We start from the raw sequence: 19,670 nt of genomic DNA, 5'->3' as shown, positions 1-19,670 counted from the left end.
GTTAGGCAGCATGCAGCTTTGACCCCAGATGCTGCAGCAGGTACAAGGGCACAGGACCGCTAGCTGGGGATCATATGTGGAGCCATATGCTGAGCCCACCTGGTGGAAGAGGGAGATGTGGGAATCTCCAGTTGTTCAGGGTTTTGTTTTGCTTTTGTTAATTATAAACATTTTATATTGGCCAAAACTGTAGTCAGCTGAATCATTCAAAATGCCTTAGGTGAAGGTATAGAGGCAGCGACCCTCAAGCATCGCTGGCAAGGACATCACTGGAATGTAAATCCTATCATTATTTTCAATATGGTAGGACTAGAAATGATTTACATACCCATGAAGGGAAGAGAGTCAAATTGTGGTGCATCCAATCCATCCAATATGACATAGCAGCTTAAGAGAATAAGAGGACTAAGTGTGCTGATATGGAAAGATCTTTAGGATTTGTAAAGAAAAAATCGTATGTAAAGTATGCTAGTCATTTGTGCATAGGGACAAAGAAAGCCTATAAACTTGTATATCCAAAGATAGAGAAGAAATGTTGGCAGTGGCTGCCTTTAAGGATGGCTGAGGGCTGAGGGATGGAGGAAGACTGTTCACTATATACTCTTTTGTCCCTTTTGAAGCTTATATAATGAACATATGCTACCTATTCAAAATAAATAGCATTACAGAAGAAAAGAAATGCCTTTGAATTAAAGAATAAAAATAAAATGAGGATGTTATTTCTTAAGTAATCATAAAATAGAAGTTATTTCTTTAAAAAGGAAATATGTACAACTAACTTGTGCCTGGGACATTTTTACGAGACATACAAAAGCAAAAATTAATATGGTAACCCATGATTGAATGAAGAAAACACATTAGCACTATACTGAATGTGATATAAATTCCAATAGCAAAGAGTAGTAAAAGGAAGGAAACAAACAGAATGATATACCAGTTATTTTTCGTTACGTACAGTTGTCTGTCTTTACTTTTACCTTTAAAAGGATCTGCTATGGAGTCCTGTGTATTTTAAATCATTTAACTTGTTAGTCAAATTAGATCCTCTATGGAGGAAATTATTTCAGAATTGTATACCGAAGGCCAGAAACTCCTTTTCCCCACTGTGGTGGGGTCACAGTTGTGCCTCCCTCCCTCTTCTGCAGTAGGAATGAGGACTCCTTCATTTCTGATCCTAGCAGTAGCTCCTGCAGCTTGTGGGCCTGGAAGGTATGTGGGGCAGAACTCGAGGACTGGCAGGGGTTTTTAAATCCTGGTGGCGATGATGAGGACATCCTACAATGTCATTCCTTAGGAGGTCCCCCCTCTACCCCTTATTCCCAGGTCACTCCCTCTTTTATACCAGCAGACTCTAGGGTTGGCCCTTTCATTACCAACAACTGAGCTTTACAACCAGGCTGTCTATTTCCCTTTTTTGCAGTGTTTCAGCTTCTCTCTACCTTCCTAATAATAGAAAGTAAGACCCTCCTATCCTGCCAAAAAAATAAAAGAGAAGAGAGAGAGAGAGAGAAAAGAAAAAAAGAAAGCAAACCTAGCGCCCTTCTAACATTTTTGTTCATTTGCTTTATTTGTGCCATGAAGGCAAAGTAGAACAGGAATAAGTCCATTCCCATTCCTCTACCTACTCTGCTGCTGCGGCTACGCTGCTTCAGTCGTGTCCGACTCCGTGCGACCCCAGAGACGGCAGCCCACCAGGCTCCCCCACCCCCCGACCCCGTCCCTGGGATTCTCCAGGCAAGAACAATGGAGTGGGTTGCCATTTCCTTCTCCAATGCATGAAAATGAAAAGTGAAAGTGAAGTTGCTCAGTCGTGCCGACTCTTAGCGACCCCATGGACTTCAGCCTACCAGGCTCCTAGATCCATGGGATTTTTCCAGGCAAGAGTACTGGAGTGGGGTGCCATTGCCTTCTCCCCTACCTACTCTATTTCCACCCAAACCTAATAGGAAAAGACATATGTAGAGTTGGCTCTTTGGGTGTAAAATGATAAAGTTTCACTCTCCTTTCAAAATAAAGCCAACCTCAGATCAACCTCAGCATTCCATGAGTTGAATCCTGAAAGCAATATAAAAAAGAGAAGCAGGCAGGAGAGGAGAGAAATAGTGAGTTAACATCTGGGGAAAGGGGCAGCTGATGTCAACAGGAAGAAATGTAGCTAAAGATGCTGTCACGAAGCGCGTGGCCATCCCTGGAGCACTGCAGTGGGGGTCCCACACAGGTCACTGTGTTTGCTCCCTGCTGGATTTCCATTTTCCAGATCACATGTGATAAACTGCACTTGGGGAGGAAGGGACAGTGGGAGAGTAACTCCACAGAATCTGAGGGACTGGGACACAGAGTTCCTCTAGTCACTTAGACTGCACACTGGGGTGCTTATTCTCTGGGGGCCCTTTGTATGTAGGGCCATACTGAACTTGTGAGGGAAATGCCATATGCCTTTACACTATGGTTCCTACTGAGGACCCCCACTCCTAGTTCACAGAGAAAAACCATTGACCATAGTTCATCCCATCCCATGAAGACCAATAATCTGAATATTCTGCAGCAAGAAAAGAGAGTTCAGAACCCACATCCACACATACACACACAACACCTAAAATTGATCCTAAATTGAAAATGAAACAAAAGTAAAAGGTGAAATGTATGTAAGCATACTTTCCCCCCTGCTTTTCTTTCTTTGGCTTCTCTCACATGAAGAAAAGGCCAAGGATCAGACAGAAGGCACTCAGTGGAACTGGATGATGGGCTGGCCTGGCCATGACGAAGGAGCCGGACGCCAATTAAATGAACAGGTGGTCTTCGACCCTACAAATGCACCCTGATGCAACCCACACACTAAGGAAACACACACTTTCCAGTAATATTGTTTCCACCAATAGGACCACAGGCATAACTGCAAATGTTTGTCACTCTTAGCTCCTTTTCTGAACCCCTCCTCCAACTATGCCTGTTTTCTAAACTCTTACAGCCCTCGAGGAACCTCTTGCCCCACCACTCCAATCTCTAAAAATGTCCTCTCCTTTCCCTACTCTTCATTCAAAGCTTGCCTAACACACAGGCAGTGTAAGGTTATGATTTTTATTATGACAGCAATTCATAGCAAGGAATGAATGAGATTTAATGGAGGGTTCCTTTCTATTTTAAGACATGTAAAATGGAAGAGGAGGGGTTAGTCTGTGTGTTTGAACAAGGCTTTCCAGGCTCAAACCCATTCCAGTTCACAAGAGTTCCTATTCAAGGTTCTCCTAATTTTACCTCCAAGAGAATGGAGTACCCTTACCTCCTCAGTCACTACACACACACACACACACACACACACACACACACACACACACACACACACACACACACACACACACACACACACACACACACACACACACACACACACACACACACCCTCTGATGGACATGTACCAAATACAAGTGCAAGGTACAACATCATGCCATTGATTTCATTAAGGATGCTTTTTGTCAAGCAAATGCTGGTAGTACTTACAAAGCAGAGTGAATATCTTACGTTAAATTGCGTTTGAAACTATCAGCTATTTTGTTTGAGAGTGCCATTTTTAAGACACTTAACACCTGATTTGCAAATCTCTGTCAGCTGTTTACAAATAAAGTTCCTTATTCATAAATGTGAATGAAATCACCACCCTAATGAAAAACAAACAGGAAACAAAGCATCTTATCTCCATTTAGGCTCAATCTCACCTTTTAGCACATCAGGTCCTAGAACTATATTTCACTCCAAGCTCTACAGAAACAGGGCTACTGAGTTCTGCAGGCAATAAAAATTTGGAGAGCTACATTTGTGCCAACTGGCAAACACAGTTTTCAATCAGCCACCTGAACTACTTGGGGAGGCCGGAGTCAACACTATTTTCAGAGGCAATAGTGCCAAGTCAACAGGAAGATGACAAGCATTCTGAATCAAGTTCTTAGACTATAGCCTTGAGTTTTTCTAGAAAGCAGCTATAAAAAGAGGACTGAGTGCAACTTTGATATTTACATCAAGTCACGACTAAGGGGCAGGTTTGCAAAAGCAATTGTGTAGTTTTATACTTACTGCACATTTACCACATATGTCCTTTATTACACAGTGGAAAACCATTAAATGCACAGTAGTTTTGCCAAGTGGCATTATGCATTTAACAGCTTTATTCGTTTAACAGCTCCAACTCTCATTATATTTTGCCATGTGGTACATGGGATTTTATGCATTTAACAGTTTAAGAAGGCTCTATGGCATTTTCTTTTCATGTATTTCATACTATGATTGGACATGATATCTTAGCCAACTACACTGCAGCGATTTCATTGACGAGAAAGAATAATCTGGAAAAATCATGACATCAAAATTGAATAGGGGAAACAAATATCTCAACCCTCTTCAAAATTGCTGAATATTCTACTGTTCTCTTTTTATTAACATCTGAAAAATAATTTAGGTTACTGCAAAACTACACGTAAAAAAAGTCTATTCCCCAAACTGTATAATTAGTAAACATATAGCATTTAACTATCATTTTAAAAACTTAATTTTCATTAAAAACCATCTTGCTTAAAACATATTCAGTAACTTCCTTTCTCTACAGCACAAAGCAGATCTGTTCAGGAGAGGATGGACCATTTTACCATTTACATATGTAGGGATGAAAGCATTTGTCATGCAAGCCCACAGAGGAAATCAAGCTCTGAATCAAAGGACTCTCAAATTAAGCTTTAACTAATTTTCGTTTCCTTCACCCTGCATCTGAGTAATTGTTCAACCCAGAAATAAATAAGTAGGCACCTCAACATAACCCATTCTAGGATAGGGCAGTAGTTGTCGCTTTAAACAAATTGAAACAGATAGTACAGCCCTTCAACTGTTGCTGCTTTCAGAAATAAAAAACCTAAGCATCTGTCTACTTTCTCCCGGGAGCATTCCATTCCCCACAATTGCAGCACTCTGCAAAATTGTACTGGATAAGCTTCTCTGTTTTTCTGTTAAAGATCTCAGCACTCACTCTGCAGTCCCCAATGTGCGTTTTCTCCTGGAAAAACAACTGTATTTTCTACATAAAAGAAACACCTGACATTGCAAGGTGTCTCTGGGGCTAGGTTGAAAAGCAGTTATTATAACAAAGTCATCCATTCCCCTGGTGGGAATAAGAGAGGTGACGAGACCTGGCTAAAACTTGTTCTCAGGAAGATGCTGTTCTGAACACACTGAGTTTTCCTCAAATACCCAAAAGAAAGAAAAAAAGCATACATAGCAATATTCAGAATTGGGAGAGATATCCCTCAAGGCTGATTCTTTTTGAAAAAATGAAAAAAACTTGAAAAAAAATCTGGGTTTTGACTTAGTCTTTATTGTGAACTCTGATAGGAATAAAAGCAAACTGTAGTGCAAAAGGCAAGAATGTGACAGGTTCCCTAGGGATTATTATTGTTATTATTATTATAGGAACAGATGTATTTTTATTGGTGGGAGGAGGAGAACAGCCTAATTCCAGCCTCACTTTTGCTCTTTAAAAATCCACTCACCTGACTTTTATTTGCAGCCACTTTGGCAAACAGGGCTTGAGACACCTTGGCCCTTTTCATCTCCTGTTGGATCTCATCATAAATGGCAGCTGTGATGTTGACGTTGGCGCCGTCCACCTTAATGGGGAGGTCTGTTGTCGGTGTCGAGGTTTTGGCCTACCAAGAGACCATGAAAATAATAATTTAAAAAGTGCTGCATTCAGCCCAGCCATCTGTGCAGAAATTATCAAAGGATTTCAGTCAGCTGATGCCAAACCGCATTAGCTACAGAGGGACACTTCCTGTCCATTATTCTAATCAGGTTAATTGTGATTGGAAATAATTGCAGTGCATTCCTATAGGACATGCAGAGTCCTGTCAACCCTGTTGTTCCCCTCACTGTAGCGGAGACGGTTCACAGGTAGGATGGCTACTCCGGATACCAAACTCAAGCCATCACCTAACGGCAACACAAGCATGCAGAACACACACACGGTTACTTTTTTCCTTCTGAAAACAGAACACCTTAGAGGAAGAGTCAATCTTCCAGGAAAAAAAAAAAAATGAGTAAATGGGTAGAGGTCTCTAAATAATAAATTATTACTCAATTTAATGCACTCCCCTGAGTCTCTCTCATTCTTTATTAAAGCTCTACGTATGTCATTTGAGTATGTATGGCTTCCCCCCATTATCATCATTATGCTACCCAGACAGTCACCTAATTTCACCTAGGAAATCAGTGGAAATGAAACAAAATTTCATTTCATAAAAATAGGCTTCAGAATGCCTTTGAAGTGCTGTTTTCATTTTCTTAAACTCATATTGTGGTTTTATGTATTCTGCCATGCTCGTTTTAATTGAATGATTTCCCATCAGCTTCAGAGACAAATGAAGGACAATATAAAAGGTGTCTGTACTTCTTGGAGTTAGGATAACCCTAAAATGTTTGAACCTACTTGATCCAGAAAACTATGGTGTGTAAGGCGCGGGGGCTGGGCAGCCTTCTCAGAACCCAGGGCCACCAGACAAGGAAACAGTCTGCCCCCACCCTCAGATTCCTGAGCACCACCAGCTGATTTGGTCTAAAGTGAGCTTTTTTCTTTTTGTTCCCACTCACCCTAAAACCCTAAACCGCTAATTTCCCTCTGTGGATGTCCTGAGCTGTTTCCCCACTGGATTGATAGTACGCAGGGTTTAGAGACATGGCATACAGTGTGGACACCATGGGATCATTCTCAACGATGTCCTGAAGCCACTGTCACATCCTAACTTTAAAAGAAAGCTTGGGTTCCTACAAGCACTCAGTGACTTCTGCCATTCTCCTGGGACCTTCCTGTCGCATACTGTTTTCTAATTACTGAAAAGTAATAATAAGAATAACTGATACACATGCTTTTTATGTGCCAGGCATTCCAGAAAGTGTTTTACTTTGTCATCACATTTTATTCTTTTTAAGAACACAATGAGTTAAACATTATTATTTTCACTTTAGAGATGAAGACAACTGAAAACAGAAGAAGATAATTTGCTGGAAGGATAGGCAGCAGCAAGTGAAATAACCATGATCTGAACTCAAGTCTCTCAGGCTCCAAAGCACAAGTTCATAGACCACTGTGCTACTCTGCCTCCAAAACCTCCAGTTTACACTGGTGCTGTTTTTATACTTTTCTTCTTGCCCTGGAGTTTGAGGTCTTCCCATAACACTCTAATCCTCTCCCATCTTTTTCAAGAAGACTCCTTTTTCTTCTTAAAACTTCTAGTTAATCCAGAGTGTTTTCCCTACTGAGTGCATGTTTTAGCATACCGTTTCTGCCTTTCTCAATGCAGGTTTTTTTATTAGCCTCACTGACTTAACATCATGTTAACTAACTGATCAAATCTTTTCTGGAACACTGACAGCTAAAGTCAAAGCACAGAAATATATGCTTAGGGCCCCAGACCTTGGAATCAGAATAATCAGAACTGAAATCCTAACTCTACCAATCACTTATATTACCTTATATGAGATATTTAACCTACCTAAACCTCAGTTTCCTTATCTGTAAAATGGGAACAACAATGCAAAATGGTGAGGATCCAAATCCATGCAAAATGTTCACAATACATGATACAATATGTGCTCAATAAATGACCATTCTTATCCTTTTCTGTTGCTTTGTTATCAATAAATGCACTGAAGAATACTGGCCAGTTGAAGGATTATTAGAAGAGACTGTAGGGGTTGAATTTGAAATTTCTTCAATTTGTTTTAAACCAGTAATAAAGTGCTATTGGGTCTGGAAAATAATCTCCATGGACCTATGCAAGACCCTGTGTGTGTGTGCCCTGGAATGCTGGCTCCAACTCAAAGACTGAACCAGTGGCACCTCTCTGACATTTGTTTGCACAATGAAAGCCTTACAGTAATCTGTATCTACACCACTGAGATGGTTCTGTAAAGAATTTTAAGTAGATAATCATGAAATGTTTTAAACATCTTTAATAATTCTCTCAGTGCTTAACCAGCAGAAAAAGAAGGATGTTCCCGACAATGTAAAAATGTCAGTGCCATGACCATGTTCTCAAATATATTTTGAGAAAAATACTTAACATTTATTTTCAAAAATCTCCAAACTGTGAAATTAAATGATCAATTTCCCTGTTAAACTTGTCTCTAAAAGGACACCTTTATCTAGGAATTTTCTAGATGGGATTTTCTTCTGCTCAAAAAAAACAAAATATTGGCCTTAACTGTGTAGCCTTGTAAGTTGGTCTGGCTCTGAAAGCTACCAGGTCTTTGAAAAGATGCCTAAGATATAATCTTGTTAGAAAAATATTATGAAGGAGTGGAAAACAAAACACACAGACATGTGTGATTTTCTAACAAGAAGGAGTGACTTTCTGAGAAAAGTTGCCCAGTTAAACGGCCATGAAGCATGGCTGGATTCTTCTGTAATAGCTTAATGGGCTTCAAAAGTGGCAAAAATGTTGGTGAATTTAATAAAAGTAAATATTAGTGCAAATTAACAACTCGCCCAACTCAATAGCTCAACATGCATGCCCCAAAATTTAAAAAAATAAAAGTAAAAAAACTTGGCTTCACTGGTCTAAAGTAAGCAGTCAAGCGTCTTAGTTTTGGTTTAACAGTAACTAAAATTCATAATTCACTAAGGTCTAAGTATCACAATTTGGCAGTTCATGATAGAAAATGATCTTCAATTAAAAATCTATTGCAGAGTGTAAAAATATAAAGAGAGTTAAGATGTGTGAAAAAAAAATGAATGTACTTGAAAAAGCTCAAATATTTCTATTAGAATAAAATTCTGCTTAATCAGTTCCTTAGACCTTGCCAGAAAACAAACTCCTAAACCCAAAACTATATGTATCTAAGCCAAAGAAAAAAATCACATTTCAGCATACCCAATTTTCTGATTTGTACAAATGTACAACTGTTAAATATTTGGTTTGAAAACTATAACTCAAGAAGGAACTTGAAACCATGCCAGCAACCGTAAATGAGATGACTTTACTATAAATCCGCTGATTAGTACAAGTTTACGGGAAGCAGTGTGTGTGTACGTGCTTAGTCGCTAAGTCGTGTCTTACTGTGACCCCAGGACTGTAGCCCGCCAGGGTTCTCTGTCCATGGGCTTTCCCAGGTAGGAATACTGGAGTCGCCATCCTTTTCAAGGAGATCTATCCGACCCAGGGACTGAGCACGAGTCTCTTGTGTCTCCTGCACTGGCAGGCAGGTTCTTTACCACTTATCCACCTGAGAAGCCTAAGGGAAGCAGCTGTGCTATGCTTAGTCTCTCAGTCGTGTCCTAGTCTTTGCAACCCCGTGGACTGTAGCCCATCAGGCTCCTCTGTCCATGGGGATTCTCCAGGCAAGAGTACTGGCGTGGGTTGCCACGCCCTCCTCCAGGGGGATCTCCTCAACCCAGGGATCAAACACAGGACTCCTGCATTGCAGGTGGATTCTTTACTATCTGAGCCGCCACGGAAGCCCTAGAAGGGAAGCAGGGAGTGGGCTAAGAAGGAGTGTGCTCAGATCTGAGTTGGAGATGACTCTTGGCTACTTGAGAACTTGACCCTTCAGTTAACATCTTTAAAGCACACACTACTATTAACAGATCTATGCATTTGCAGAAGGACCTGAGAACAGAGTGCTGTTAAAGTGCGGATAAAAGAAGGATGGAAAGCTGAGCCAGGATCCTGTGGGAATCACTGCAGGAAAGAGAACATGGTCTACCTTCCCACCCTTTTCTACAGAGTCACTGAATGAGCTCCCAGTCATTGCGATCTAGCCACAGCATATGCCTGCTTCCGTCACACAGGTTCCTCACGGATTTCATTTCTTTCAGGTTCCATCAAGCAGAACTCAGACTACTATAGCTGTCCCCAGCCCCCAATTACTCTATCTCCATCCAAATAAATACATAATTGGAGGAAGAGCAGTGTGCTGCCTATGCAAACTTAGCCTCAACACTAATCCCCTAGTTCCTTCTTTGATAACCAACCAACTGTATGCAGACATCTAGCAGTTATCCTTCCACCCACCCCCGCCACATATGGAAGAATGGGACTTTTTTAAAAGGAGAGAAATGGCATGGATAATACAGTAAAGGATAACCACTAGTATAGGGTCAGAGGTTCACATTCTCTAACCCACATGTTCAGCAAATTAAGAAGTCCTAGAATTATATCTCTTAAGTTTTTGAGGGAAAACAGAGTATCAGTGAAGGCAAGATGTTTCTAAGGCAAAGAGTGAAAAGTCAGTGGAGGGAATATCTCACCTGAGGGGTTCGGGAGGAGCTGGGACTGCTGGAGGCTGACGAGACCATGCTCACATTGGGGTTCATGCTCCGCTCTCTCTCATCCTGGTATATGCGGTCCCGCTCCACTTCAGGCAGGTTGAGGAAATTCTGCATGGCTCTCAGGTTTACTAAAAGAGACTGAGATGCTGTCCGAGGGTCTTCTTCCTTCCGCAGAATCTCAGACAACAACCCCTGATTAAAAGGAAAAAAAAAAAAAAAAGTAGGCCACGTTACATATGCAGGTATGTGGTGCGGCTTCTGTCTGGCGCACCCCACCCCTGCACCCTTCCCCTTTGTTTGGGACCAGCTGGCTGTGATGTCAAGAACCTCGGTCTAATTCCTGACAGTTCTCAAGCAAGAAGATTTGGAGGGATTGTGCTTGGCTCCTGGGGGCTCTGCGTTATTTTGGACCATTCTATTCTGACACTTTATCATCACTGTAATAATCAGCAGTGTACAGAGATGCCAGCTAGCAAGGTAGGCGCTTGGGAAGAATTGTGAAACTGCAATTACCACCAGGTGCCTCCTACAAGTATTTCAGGAACTGTTAGAACTCTCTCTGCTTGAAACTGGGAACACTTGGCAGTCCTGCTCAGCTTTACAAATCTGCCAAGTTTGGTAAATTTAGTTCCGACATTTAAACAGCATGGGAGATTTACATCGACTTAAAAAAAAAAAAAGTTTGGCTGAATTTCTGTGTGACCGGCCACTGTTTTCAATATAGATGTTACTTGTGGGGGAAAAAAAAAAAGACACAAAGCAAGTGGCTCTAACTTGTGTTAACCCTCTATCAGCTTCCTAATCCACATACTTAATAGCTTTCTTTGCATGTGTACCAGAGGGCACCCAAACCTTTTTATGAGATGCCCTCATGGGGACACTCCAATTCCACCACTGAAGCGACATAAAGTGTGGCTGCAATCGGGTGAAGGGCCACAGCACACCTCAGAGAACACCATGATAGGCTCAGATATCTTCTGACTATGTGACAAATCCAAACAGAATGCTTTACATAGAAACTTAATGTTTTTGTGTGCTTTGCTCACAGAGAACTCCAAAAGAAAAGACAAATGCTGACAAGTTGAAAGAAAAGTAGTATGGACTCAAGAAAAAGGCTAGAGACCTGAGTTTGGACGTCACAGTACTTGAGGCAAAAGCTGATCCATTTCCATCCTGCATGTGCGGGTGTGCTCAGCTGCTCAGTAGTGGCTGACTCTTTGGGAACCTGTGGCCTGCAGCCCGCCAGGCTCCTCTGATCGTGGGATTTCCCAGGCAAGAATACTGGAGTTGCCATTTCCTTCTCCAGGGAATCTTCCTGACCTAGGGATTGAATTTGGGTCTCCTGCATTGGCAGGTGGATTCTTCACCACTGAGCCACCTGGGAAGCCCCTCCATTCTGCACACTTGTTAGATCATCACATAAAGGCATTCCCAGCTAACATCCCTTCTCAGGGCAATATGAGATCAGGCCCTAGGATGATACCTCAGAAAGAGCTGAGTTGTTAACTTCTGAGTCTTACAAGAGATGGAGATAACCCCAAATTCTAAAAAGTAGATGCCAAAGATATTTCCACTTAGGGGAATATTGATGCAAAGAAATACTATCAGATTTGTAATCTTTGGCTAAATAGGCCATGTTTGGCCAATAGGCCAAAAGGCATTGGATATAAAAGAAACATACTACTACCTCTAGTTGGCCAACAATCCTCAGGGTAAGGTAGGCAAAATTTTTTTAGGAAGTAATACATTATAAGATAGTGAACCAAATGTCACAGGAATATACATCACATAGTTACCAGCACTCCAGGAGGTAATCACAACCCAAAACACCATTTAAGACAATTTTACTATAAGAAACTTACAAAAGGTATGCCATCTGATAGTTCTGCCAATTTGGTTATCATTACTTTGATTAGAAGTCTTTATAAATAGGAATAAAATATGCCATACAATGAAGCTAGAAAAAAATGTTAACCAGTGTGTGTCTGCATGCATACATGCCCAAGGAAAGGCCAAGATAGGGCAGGTATATAAAACTACCCTACTGGTGAAATGATTCTAAGAAAATCCTGATTTCTTGTCATGTTTTCAGAAAGAAGCAACAAGTGAGACACCTGTCTTCCAGAAAATGTTGTACAATCTAGGTATTAATTCTCTTTCTGAAATTAAAAGTCAGTTCTGCCTTAAGTTACCCTATTTTCCACTTGGACTAAGCAACCTGAAATATTAATAATGATTTGACTTCCTTGGTGGCTCAGATGGTAAAGCGTCTGTCTACAATTCAGGAGACCCAGGTTCGATCCCTGGGTTGGGAAGATTCCCTGGAGAAGGAAATGGCAACCCACTCCAGGATTACTGCCTGGAAAATCCCACGGACAGAGGAACCTGGTAGGCTACACTCCATGGGGTCACAAAGAGTTGGAGACAACTGAGCAACTTCACTTTCACTTTTCTTTCTTGCTTCTAAGACAAAAATCTCCAAATTAATACATGCAGAAGCAAGAGGGATAAAAATTTTCAACACTGATTTCCTATACACACAATGGAATACTATTCAGTCATGAAAAAGAATGAAATACCACCATTAGCAGCAACACAGATGGACCTGGAAATGATCATACTAAGTTAAGTAAGTCCAACAGAGAAAGGCAAATGTCATATCACCTACATGTAGAATTTAGAATATGATACAAATGAACTTGTTTACAAAACAGAAACAGACTCACAGATATAGAAAACAAATTTATGGTTACCAAAGGGGAAAGGGAAAGGGAGGGCTAAATTAGGTGTTTGAGATTGGCAGATGCAAACTGCTATACAAAAAATAGACAAACAACAAGGTCCTACTGTATAGCACAGTATCTTGTAATAAGCCACGATGAAAAAGAATATAAAACAGAAAATATGTATGCATACATATATGAATCATTTTGCTGTATACCACAAACTAACACATTGTACATCAATTATACTTCAATAAAATAAAAAATTAAAGTATAAAATACAACCAGTACCAATTTCTAACACTAATAAGATACTAAGATTGGTATTTTCTGAGCTTTCTTTAATGATGAACTCTACACCTGAAGGACAAACTGGCACTCACTCCCCTTCTCTCTTTCTCGCTCTCTCATGGATATGTATATATGTATGGCTGAGTCCCTTTGTTGTTCACCTGAAATTATCACAACATTGTTAATCAGCTATATACCAGTGCAAAATAAAAAGTTTTTTATAACAGATAAATAATAGTATAAATAATGAGATGAAAACTTAAAACTCTTTATTCTCTGACCTCTTCCCCTCCAAAAAAATAAGTAACTTTAGCATTTTACTAAATGTCAGACTACCAAATTTGGAAAAGCTTTAGGATATGCATGGATATATTCTTCATCCTGGTTATGATGATTATATGTTAAGATCTCTCAAAGGCAAAGTTTGTAAACTTCTTCTGCAAAATTACTTTCACAAATTGTGGAGGATATTATGGCAAAGATCTTGCGTGTAAAATACTGAAACAACAAAAAAATATTGTTCTCATGGACCAGGTTCAAAACTGTAAGTCTGTTTATTCCTAATCAATAAAAAACAAAATCACTCTGAAGGTCAGAGTTCTTTTATTTACTTTTTGTTCAGCGTGGTTTACCTTTTTCTCCCCACATGGAAATTGTGGAGTTCCTACCCCTGCATTTTTCACATGTTGGACAACCATACAGGGAAATGAATTCATCTCTAAGAAAAATCAAGACAAAGCATCCTTGTAAATGACTGCTCATCAGCATCATTTCCGAAGTGAATGAGACACAATATTTGTATTTTCAGGGGTTGCTGGATATACTGTTGCCTCTGTCTCATTCGCCTAATTGAAGATAAAGTCTCAAACCAACAAGGTGGCCAGTGCCGCCTCCATGAATTGCCCCAGAGAATGAGAACACTGTTCTAAATTATTTACTTCAAGTCTCATCTGTGTAGCCCTGGTCCCAAAGCAGATTCCTTTTACCTCAGACATTTTCAATAACAAGTGGCTAACTGGTGGGCACAAGAAGAGTTTTAGTTGTTTTGTTGAACCTTCTTCGTTTCGGTTATATGCTTTTAACTATTTCAACAGCGATTTTTAAAAATATACCCAAAATTCTGCAGGCACATGAATGCAAAGCATGTTTTATTTAATTAGTTTAAAATCATCAAGGGAAAAAAAAAATTGGAAGAAAATGTATGGCATGACTTAAATATACCACAAATCACCCCATCTAATTATCAAGATAAGTAAATGCTTATCATATTGAAACTGTCTTGAATAGAACATAAATTAATAATTTATCCTACATAAATATTTCTAAAGCCCTTGCCCGCAGTTGTCTGGCATTTTAATTATCAACCGGCCAGGGAGGAGGTGTCACTTGGACATTCCCATTATGCAGCCTGAGCTATAGAGAACATGGCGTGGCACCTGGGCACTGAAAATAAAAATACACTTTTATGAATAGAAAGGTCATGAATATTGAGAATGTGAAAATGGAGGGAAATTAATAAATTAACCAGGATATTGCTTATTAAAATTTTATATCAGTAATCTTATTAAAACATATTGTAAGTATTGAGTAAAGTGGTCATTAACTATTTTCCTCATCATAGGCAGCAGAGCCTTCTTGAGGGAGAGATTATAAACAATCCTCTCTGTGGTGTTAGCTGAGGTTGTGTAAGACCAAGAAACATGTTGACTGAAAAGGAGTAGAACAAGCCTCTGCATAGGGGAGAAAGGCACCTTCTACCAGAGCTCTTGGGTTACAGGTCACTGACAAAAGAAAGGAGTTGGGCAAAAAGAGCCTCTCACTGGCCTTCTCCCTCATCCTTTAATGGAGAGTTTTGTAAGCTCCAAAATACTTCCAGCACCAGCAAACAATACATGAGGCTGGCAGAAAATTCAATAAAAGCAAAATAATTCAAAGCACAAACAAGAGATAATATAATGCCATCTAGCTTCATTGCTAATACAGGTTATCTCTAAAGACAAAACAAAGAGTTGGGGCCAGGAATTCCCTGGTCGTCCAGTGGTCAGGACTTTAACCACTGTTAGAGCTTTCACTGTGGTGAGCACAGGATTGAGCCCTGGTTAGGGAACTAAAATCCTGCAAGCCATACAATGTGACCAACAACAACAACAACAACAAAAACTGGGGCTAATTTTTAAACAGAAAAATCGATATGCTTATGATTCTAGTATTTTAATAATACTTATTTGTGATCAATTAAATGACCTTAAGAGTTTCTGAATCTTCCATTTCTATTGAAGTGCTTTCTTATTTACATTATTATGACTTTCACATTCCTTCAGCAATTTATATAGTTGGCTCCAAATTGCTAGTGTGCAAAATACATGCTCAGAAATATTTGGGAAACATTACCATGACTAGCTCTGTAAAATTTACTTCCAAGGTTGTGCACTAGCCCTTGAAACTTGGTCTGGGACAGGTGAGAAATTACCTTTGATGGGCCTTTAATCTTTTCAGAGCAAGAAGAAAGCCCAAGCCTGGGCCAGGTTTTAGGAAATCTGAGCCTGAGCCCATCGGACCTCTCAGCCACTCCAGGAGAAGACACCAAAGGTCGGTCATTACTGACTAGATTTTAACAGATACCTCTTTTTCATACATCTCAGACATTAGTTATTCTCAACAATTAGGCTATATCTCCCAATGATTACCTAGAGAACCCCCAAATTCAATATACATATTGCCAAGGAATGACAGATCAGTCTATTAATTCATTTCTCATTTACAACTTGGAACAAAGCTCATAAGGGAATGGGAGGATTCCCAAGACGTAGATTCTGCTGCCAAGGAGTTTACTATATGGTGGTTTATAGAAGTACAATGTAAAAGATGATGAGTGTCATAAATTTCAGATAGAACTAGTACCATTTCAGTTCAAAAGAGGGTGAACGTATTGCCAACTGCTGGATTCAGGGAAAACATTTTGGAAGAGGCGGTACTTAACTTGGCTGGGATTTGAAATGTACATAATATTAACAGGCAGCCATAGACATAGTGGTGAGGCTAGGCAAAGAGGGAGACTAAGTGAAGGATTGGACAGTATTAGAACATTTGAACAAAAAGAAAGAGCATGACTAATCCAGAATATCAAAAGAAGTTTCTATTTCCTTAAAAGCTTAGAAAAAACACAGTACAAAAATGGGTAAAGCAGTAGAAGACTTTCTGAAGTGAAAATAATACAGTCCACATTAAAAGAATTCTGAACTATTGGAGTATACGCAAACTAACCAGCGAACGTTACCCCCCAAATGAAGTGATATTAGATAATCTGTTCAGCCTTTTTGTCACCTGCAACAAATTAGGCTTTCAATATGCAAAACATCTTCCTTCCAGAAAAACAAATGATCACGATTCCATTTAATTGTAATTTAATGAGGCATAATTTATTTTTTAAAGTGATATACACCAGGTGTGTGCTGAAAAAACTGGCCCAGCCAAACCCTAGTGCTTCTCTTTGCAAAAAGCCTCAAACTAGCCAGAGACTATTTTCATTTCTGTAAGCTACATTTTTGTTCACATATTTGTTATAACATAAACTTTTGAAGTAATTCAACCCCCCAAATACTCATATATCATGTAACACAGATATCATATCATATGCACAGTATATCATAGTTTGAAAATGTTAGGTTTCAACCTAAACAAATGATGCCACAACCAATGAACAAGGCACACAGATTAAAGTTGCAGAAAGTCAGAGGTGGAAGGGGTCTTGGGACCCTTATGGGCCAACCACATACCCTGCCGCCCACCATGACCTATCACATAGTTCCCTCAGAAGGTGCTCTTCACATTTCGCCTCCCCTTTTGCATGCCTATCAGTTAGTCTTAACTAATACAATTCTGAAATGTCTGATTTCAGCTGACATGAGCCAAGAACTAGTATCTTCTTATGAAAACCAGGTGATAGCAAATTCTTAGCCTAATCGTACAAAGTGAATGCTTCAATTTCAGTGGTTAATGTACAGTTAGTTGAAGCTGTGAACTCAGTTACTCGACTGAACAGAGTATTGACACCCTCCCCACTGAAAGCTGACCTAATAGAATTGGTTCTTTCCTAATCTCCAGTCTCATTTCCTTCCAGACACTCCTGAGAGGCATTCTCCCCTTGGCTCACAAATATAAACAGGTTTCCCTGGCTCCCATATTCATAATCTACAACCCCACTACAAAGCTGACTGCTGAAATTCATTTGCATTATGTTAAAAACTACTCACCTCCCCCATCACCCCCTAGAGCACTGCTTAGACATGAAGGCAGAGTATTTAGTGTGATTTGAATAAAAGGTATACAGGGCACAACAATGACAATTTGATTTTTATTATTAAAAATGATGTGTTAAATCCTCAAAGAAAATGTCGTTATTGCATTAGTTTAATAAAAACCTCTCTTTTATGATAATATTTCTTTATTAGCAAAAATAGCCTATGCATATAGCACTTTTATATGATGGGGGTGGATAGAATTGAGCATTTAAAGGGAATCAATGTACTCTGCAAATATAAATGCATATACAAAAGTAACATTTGCAGACAAATGTTCAGGCTGTAGAGATGTATTCTGCAATGCACTAAAAGACTATGCATATATCTGTATATGTATATATGCTGCAGTTGGCAATACTTTCTCCCTCCTCTGAAGGGAGATGGCACTAGTTCTATCTTATATTTACGACACTTAGCATCTTTTACATTGTGTAACCATAAAACCTCTTTCTCTCATCATATAGTCAACTCCTTGGGAGTAAAATATGTATATTTTGTGCCTAGTGGTTCAGTTCAGTTCAGTTCAGTCACTCAGTCATGTCCGACTCTCTGTGACCCCATGAATTGCAGCACGCCAGGCCTCCCTGTCCATCACCAACTCCCGGAATTCACTCAGACTCACGTCCATCGAGTCAGTGATGCCATCCAGCCATCTCATCCTCTGTCGTCCCCTTCTCCTTCTGCCCTCAATCCCTCCCAGCATCAGAGTCTTTTCCAATGAGTCAACTCTTCTCATGAGGTGGCCAAAATACTGGAGTTTCAGCTTCAGCATCATTCCCAGGGCTGATCTCCTTCAGAATGGACTGGTTGGATCTCCTTGCAGTCCAAGGGACTCTCAAGAGTTTTCTCCAACACCACAGTTCAAAAGCATCAATTCTTCAGCGCTCAGCCTTCTTCACAGTCCAACTCTCACATCCATACATGACCACAGAAAAAACCATAGCCTTGACTAGACGGACCTTAGTCGGCAAAGTAATGTCTCTGCTTTTGAATATGCTATCTAGGTTGGTCATAACTTTCCTTCCAAGGAGTAAACGTCTTTTATGGCTGCAATCACCATCTGCAGTGAGTTTGGGGCCCAAAAAATAAAGTCTGACACTGTTTCCACTGTTTCCCCATCTATTTTCCATGAAGTGAAGGGATCGGATGCCATGATCTTCATTTTCTGAATGTTGAGCTTTAAGCCAACTTTTTCACTCTCCTCTTTCACTTTCATCAAGACGCTTTTTAGTTCCTCTTCACTTTCTGCAATAAGGGTGGTGGCATCTGCATATCTGAGGTTATTGATAGTTCTCCTGGCAATCTTGATTCCAGCTTGTGTTTCTTCCAGTCCAGCATTTCTCATGATGTACTCTGCATAGATGTTAAATAAGCAGGGTGACAAAATACAGCCTTGATGTACTCCTTTTTCTATTTGAAACCAGTCTGTTGTTCCATGTCTAGTTCTAACTGTTACTTCCTGACCTGCATACAGATTTCTCAAGAGGCAGGTCAGGTGGTCTGGTATTTCCATCTCTTCTCAGAATTTTCCACAGTTTATTGTGATCCACACAGTCAAAGGCTTTGGCATAGTCAATAAAACAGAAATAGATGTTTTTCTGGAACTCTCTTAGTGGTTAGTTGGGGATATACAGAAATATAGAGCTCTAAGAGGGCACCATATTTTTTTCAGTTTTCTGGAAGTGGGAGTCCCATATTTGCTAAACAGTCAGCAGCTAGCCTGATAGTGAAGTTGCTCAGTCGTGTCCGACTCTTTGAGATTCCATGGACTGTAGCCTACCAGGCTCCTCCCTCCATGGAATTTTCCAGGCAAGAATACTGGAGTGGGTTGCCACTTCCTTCTCCAGGGGATCCTCCCAACCCAGGGACTGAACCCAGGTCTCCCACATTGTAGGCAGACACTTTGCCATCTGAGCCACCAGGGAAGCCCCAGCTAGCCTGATGGACCATGTTAAAAACCTAACTCACAACAGTCACTCAAGATCTTCTCTTTCAACCTATTGAAAACAAGTAAGATAATAAATACTGAAACTTAGGCCTTACAAACC

At 40.1% G+C, this 19,670-nt stretch overlaps 1 protein-coding gene across 2 annotated transcripts in view; it reads right to left on the bottom strand.

Moving 5' to 3' along the window:
• The window catches only part of SATB2 (SATB homeobox 2), a 202,986-nt gene that overhangs the window by 43,941 nt on the left and 139,375 nt on the right, over window positions 1-19,670 (bottom strand). For both annotated transcript variants that reach the window (XM_018061228.1, XM_018061225.1), the window contains exons 8-9: window positions 10,287-10,499; window positions 5,533-5,688 (exon numbers count right to left, since the gene is read on the bottom strand). In XM_018061228.1, the coding sequence (XP_017916717.1) occupies window positions 5,533-5,688; window positions 10,287-10,499 (369 nt within the window). The remainder of the gene's footprint in view (window positions 1-5,532; window positions 5,689-10,286; window positions 10,500-19,670) is intronic.

This window comes from Capra hircus, chromosome 2, assembly GCF_001704415.2.
Source record: "Capra hircus breed San Clemente chromosome 2, ASM170441v1, whole genome shotgun sequence".
Taxonomy (NCBI): domain Eukaryota; kingdom Metazoa; phylum Chordata; class Mammalia; order Artiodactyla; family Bovidae; genus Capra; species Capra hircus.
The sequence above is the reverse complement of the archived record's forward strand: the minus strand, read 5'-3'. Positions and strand labels throughout refer to the sequence as shown.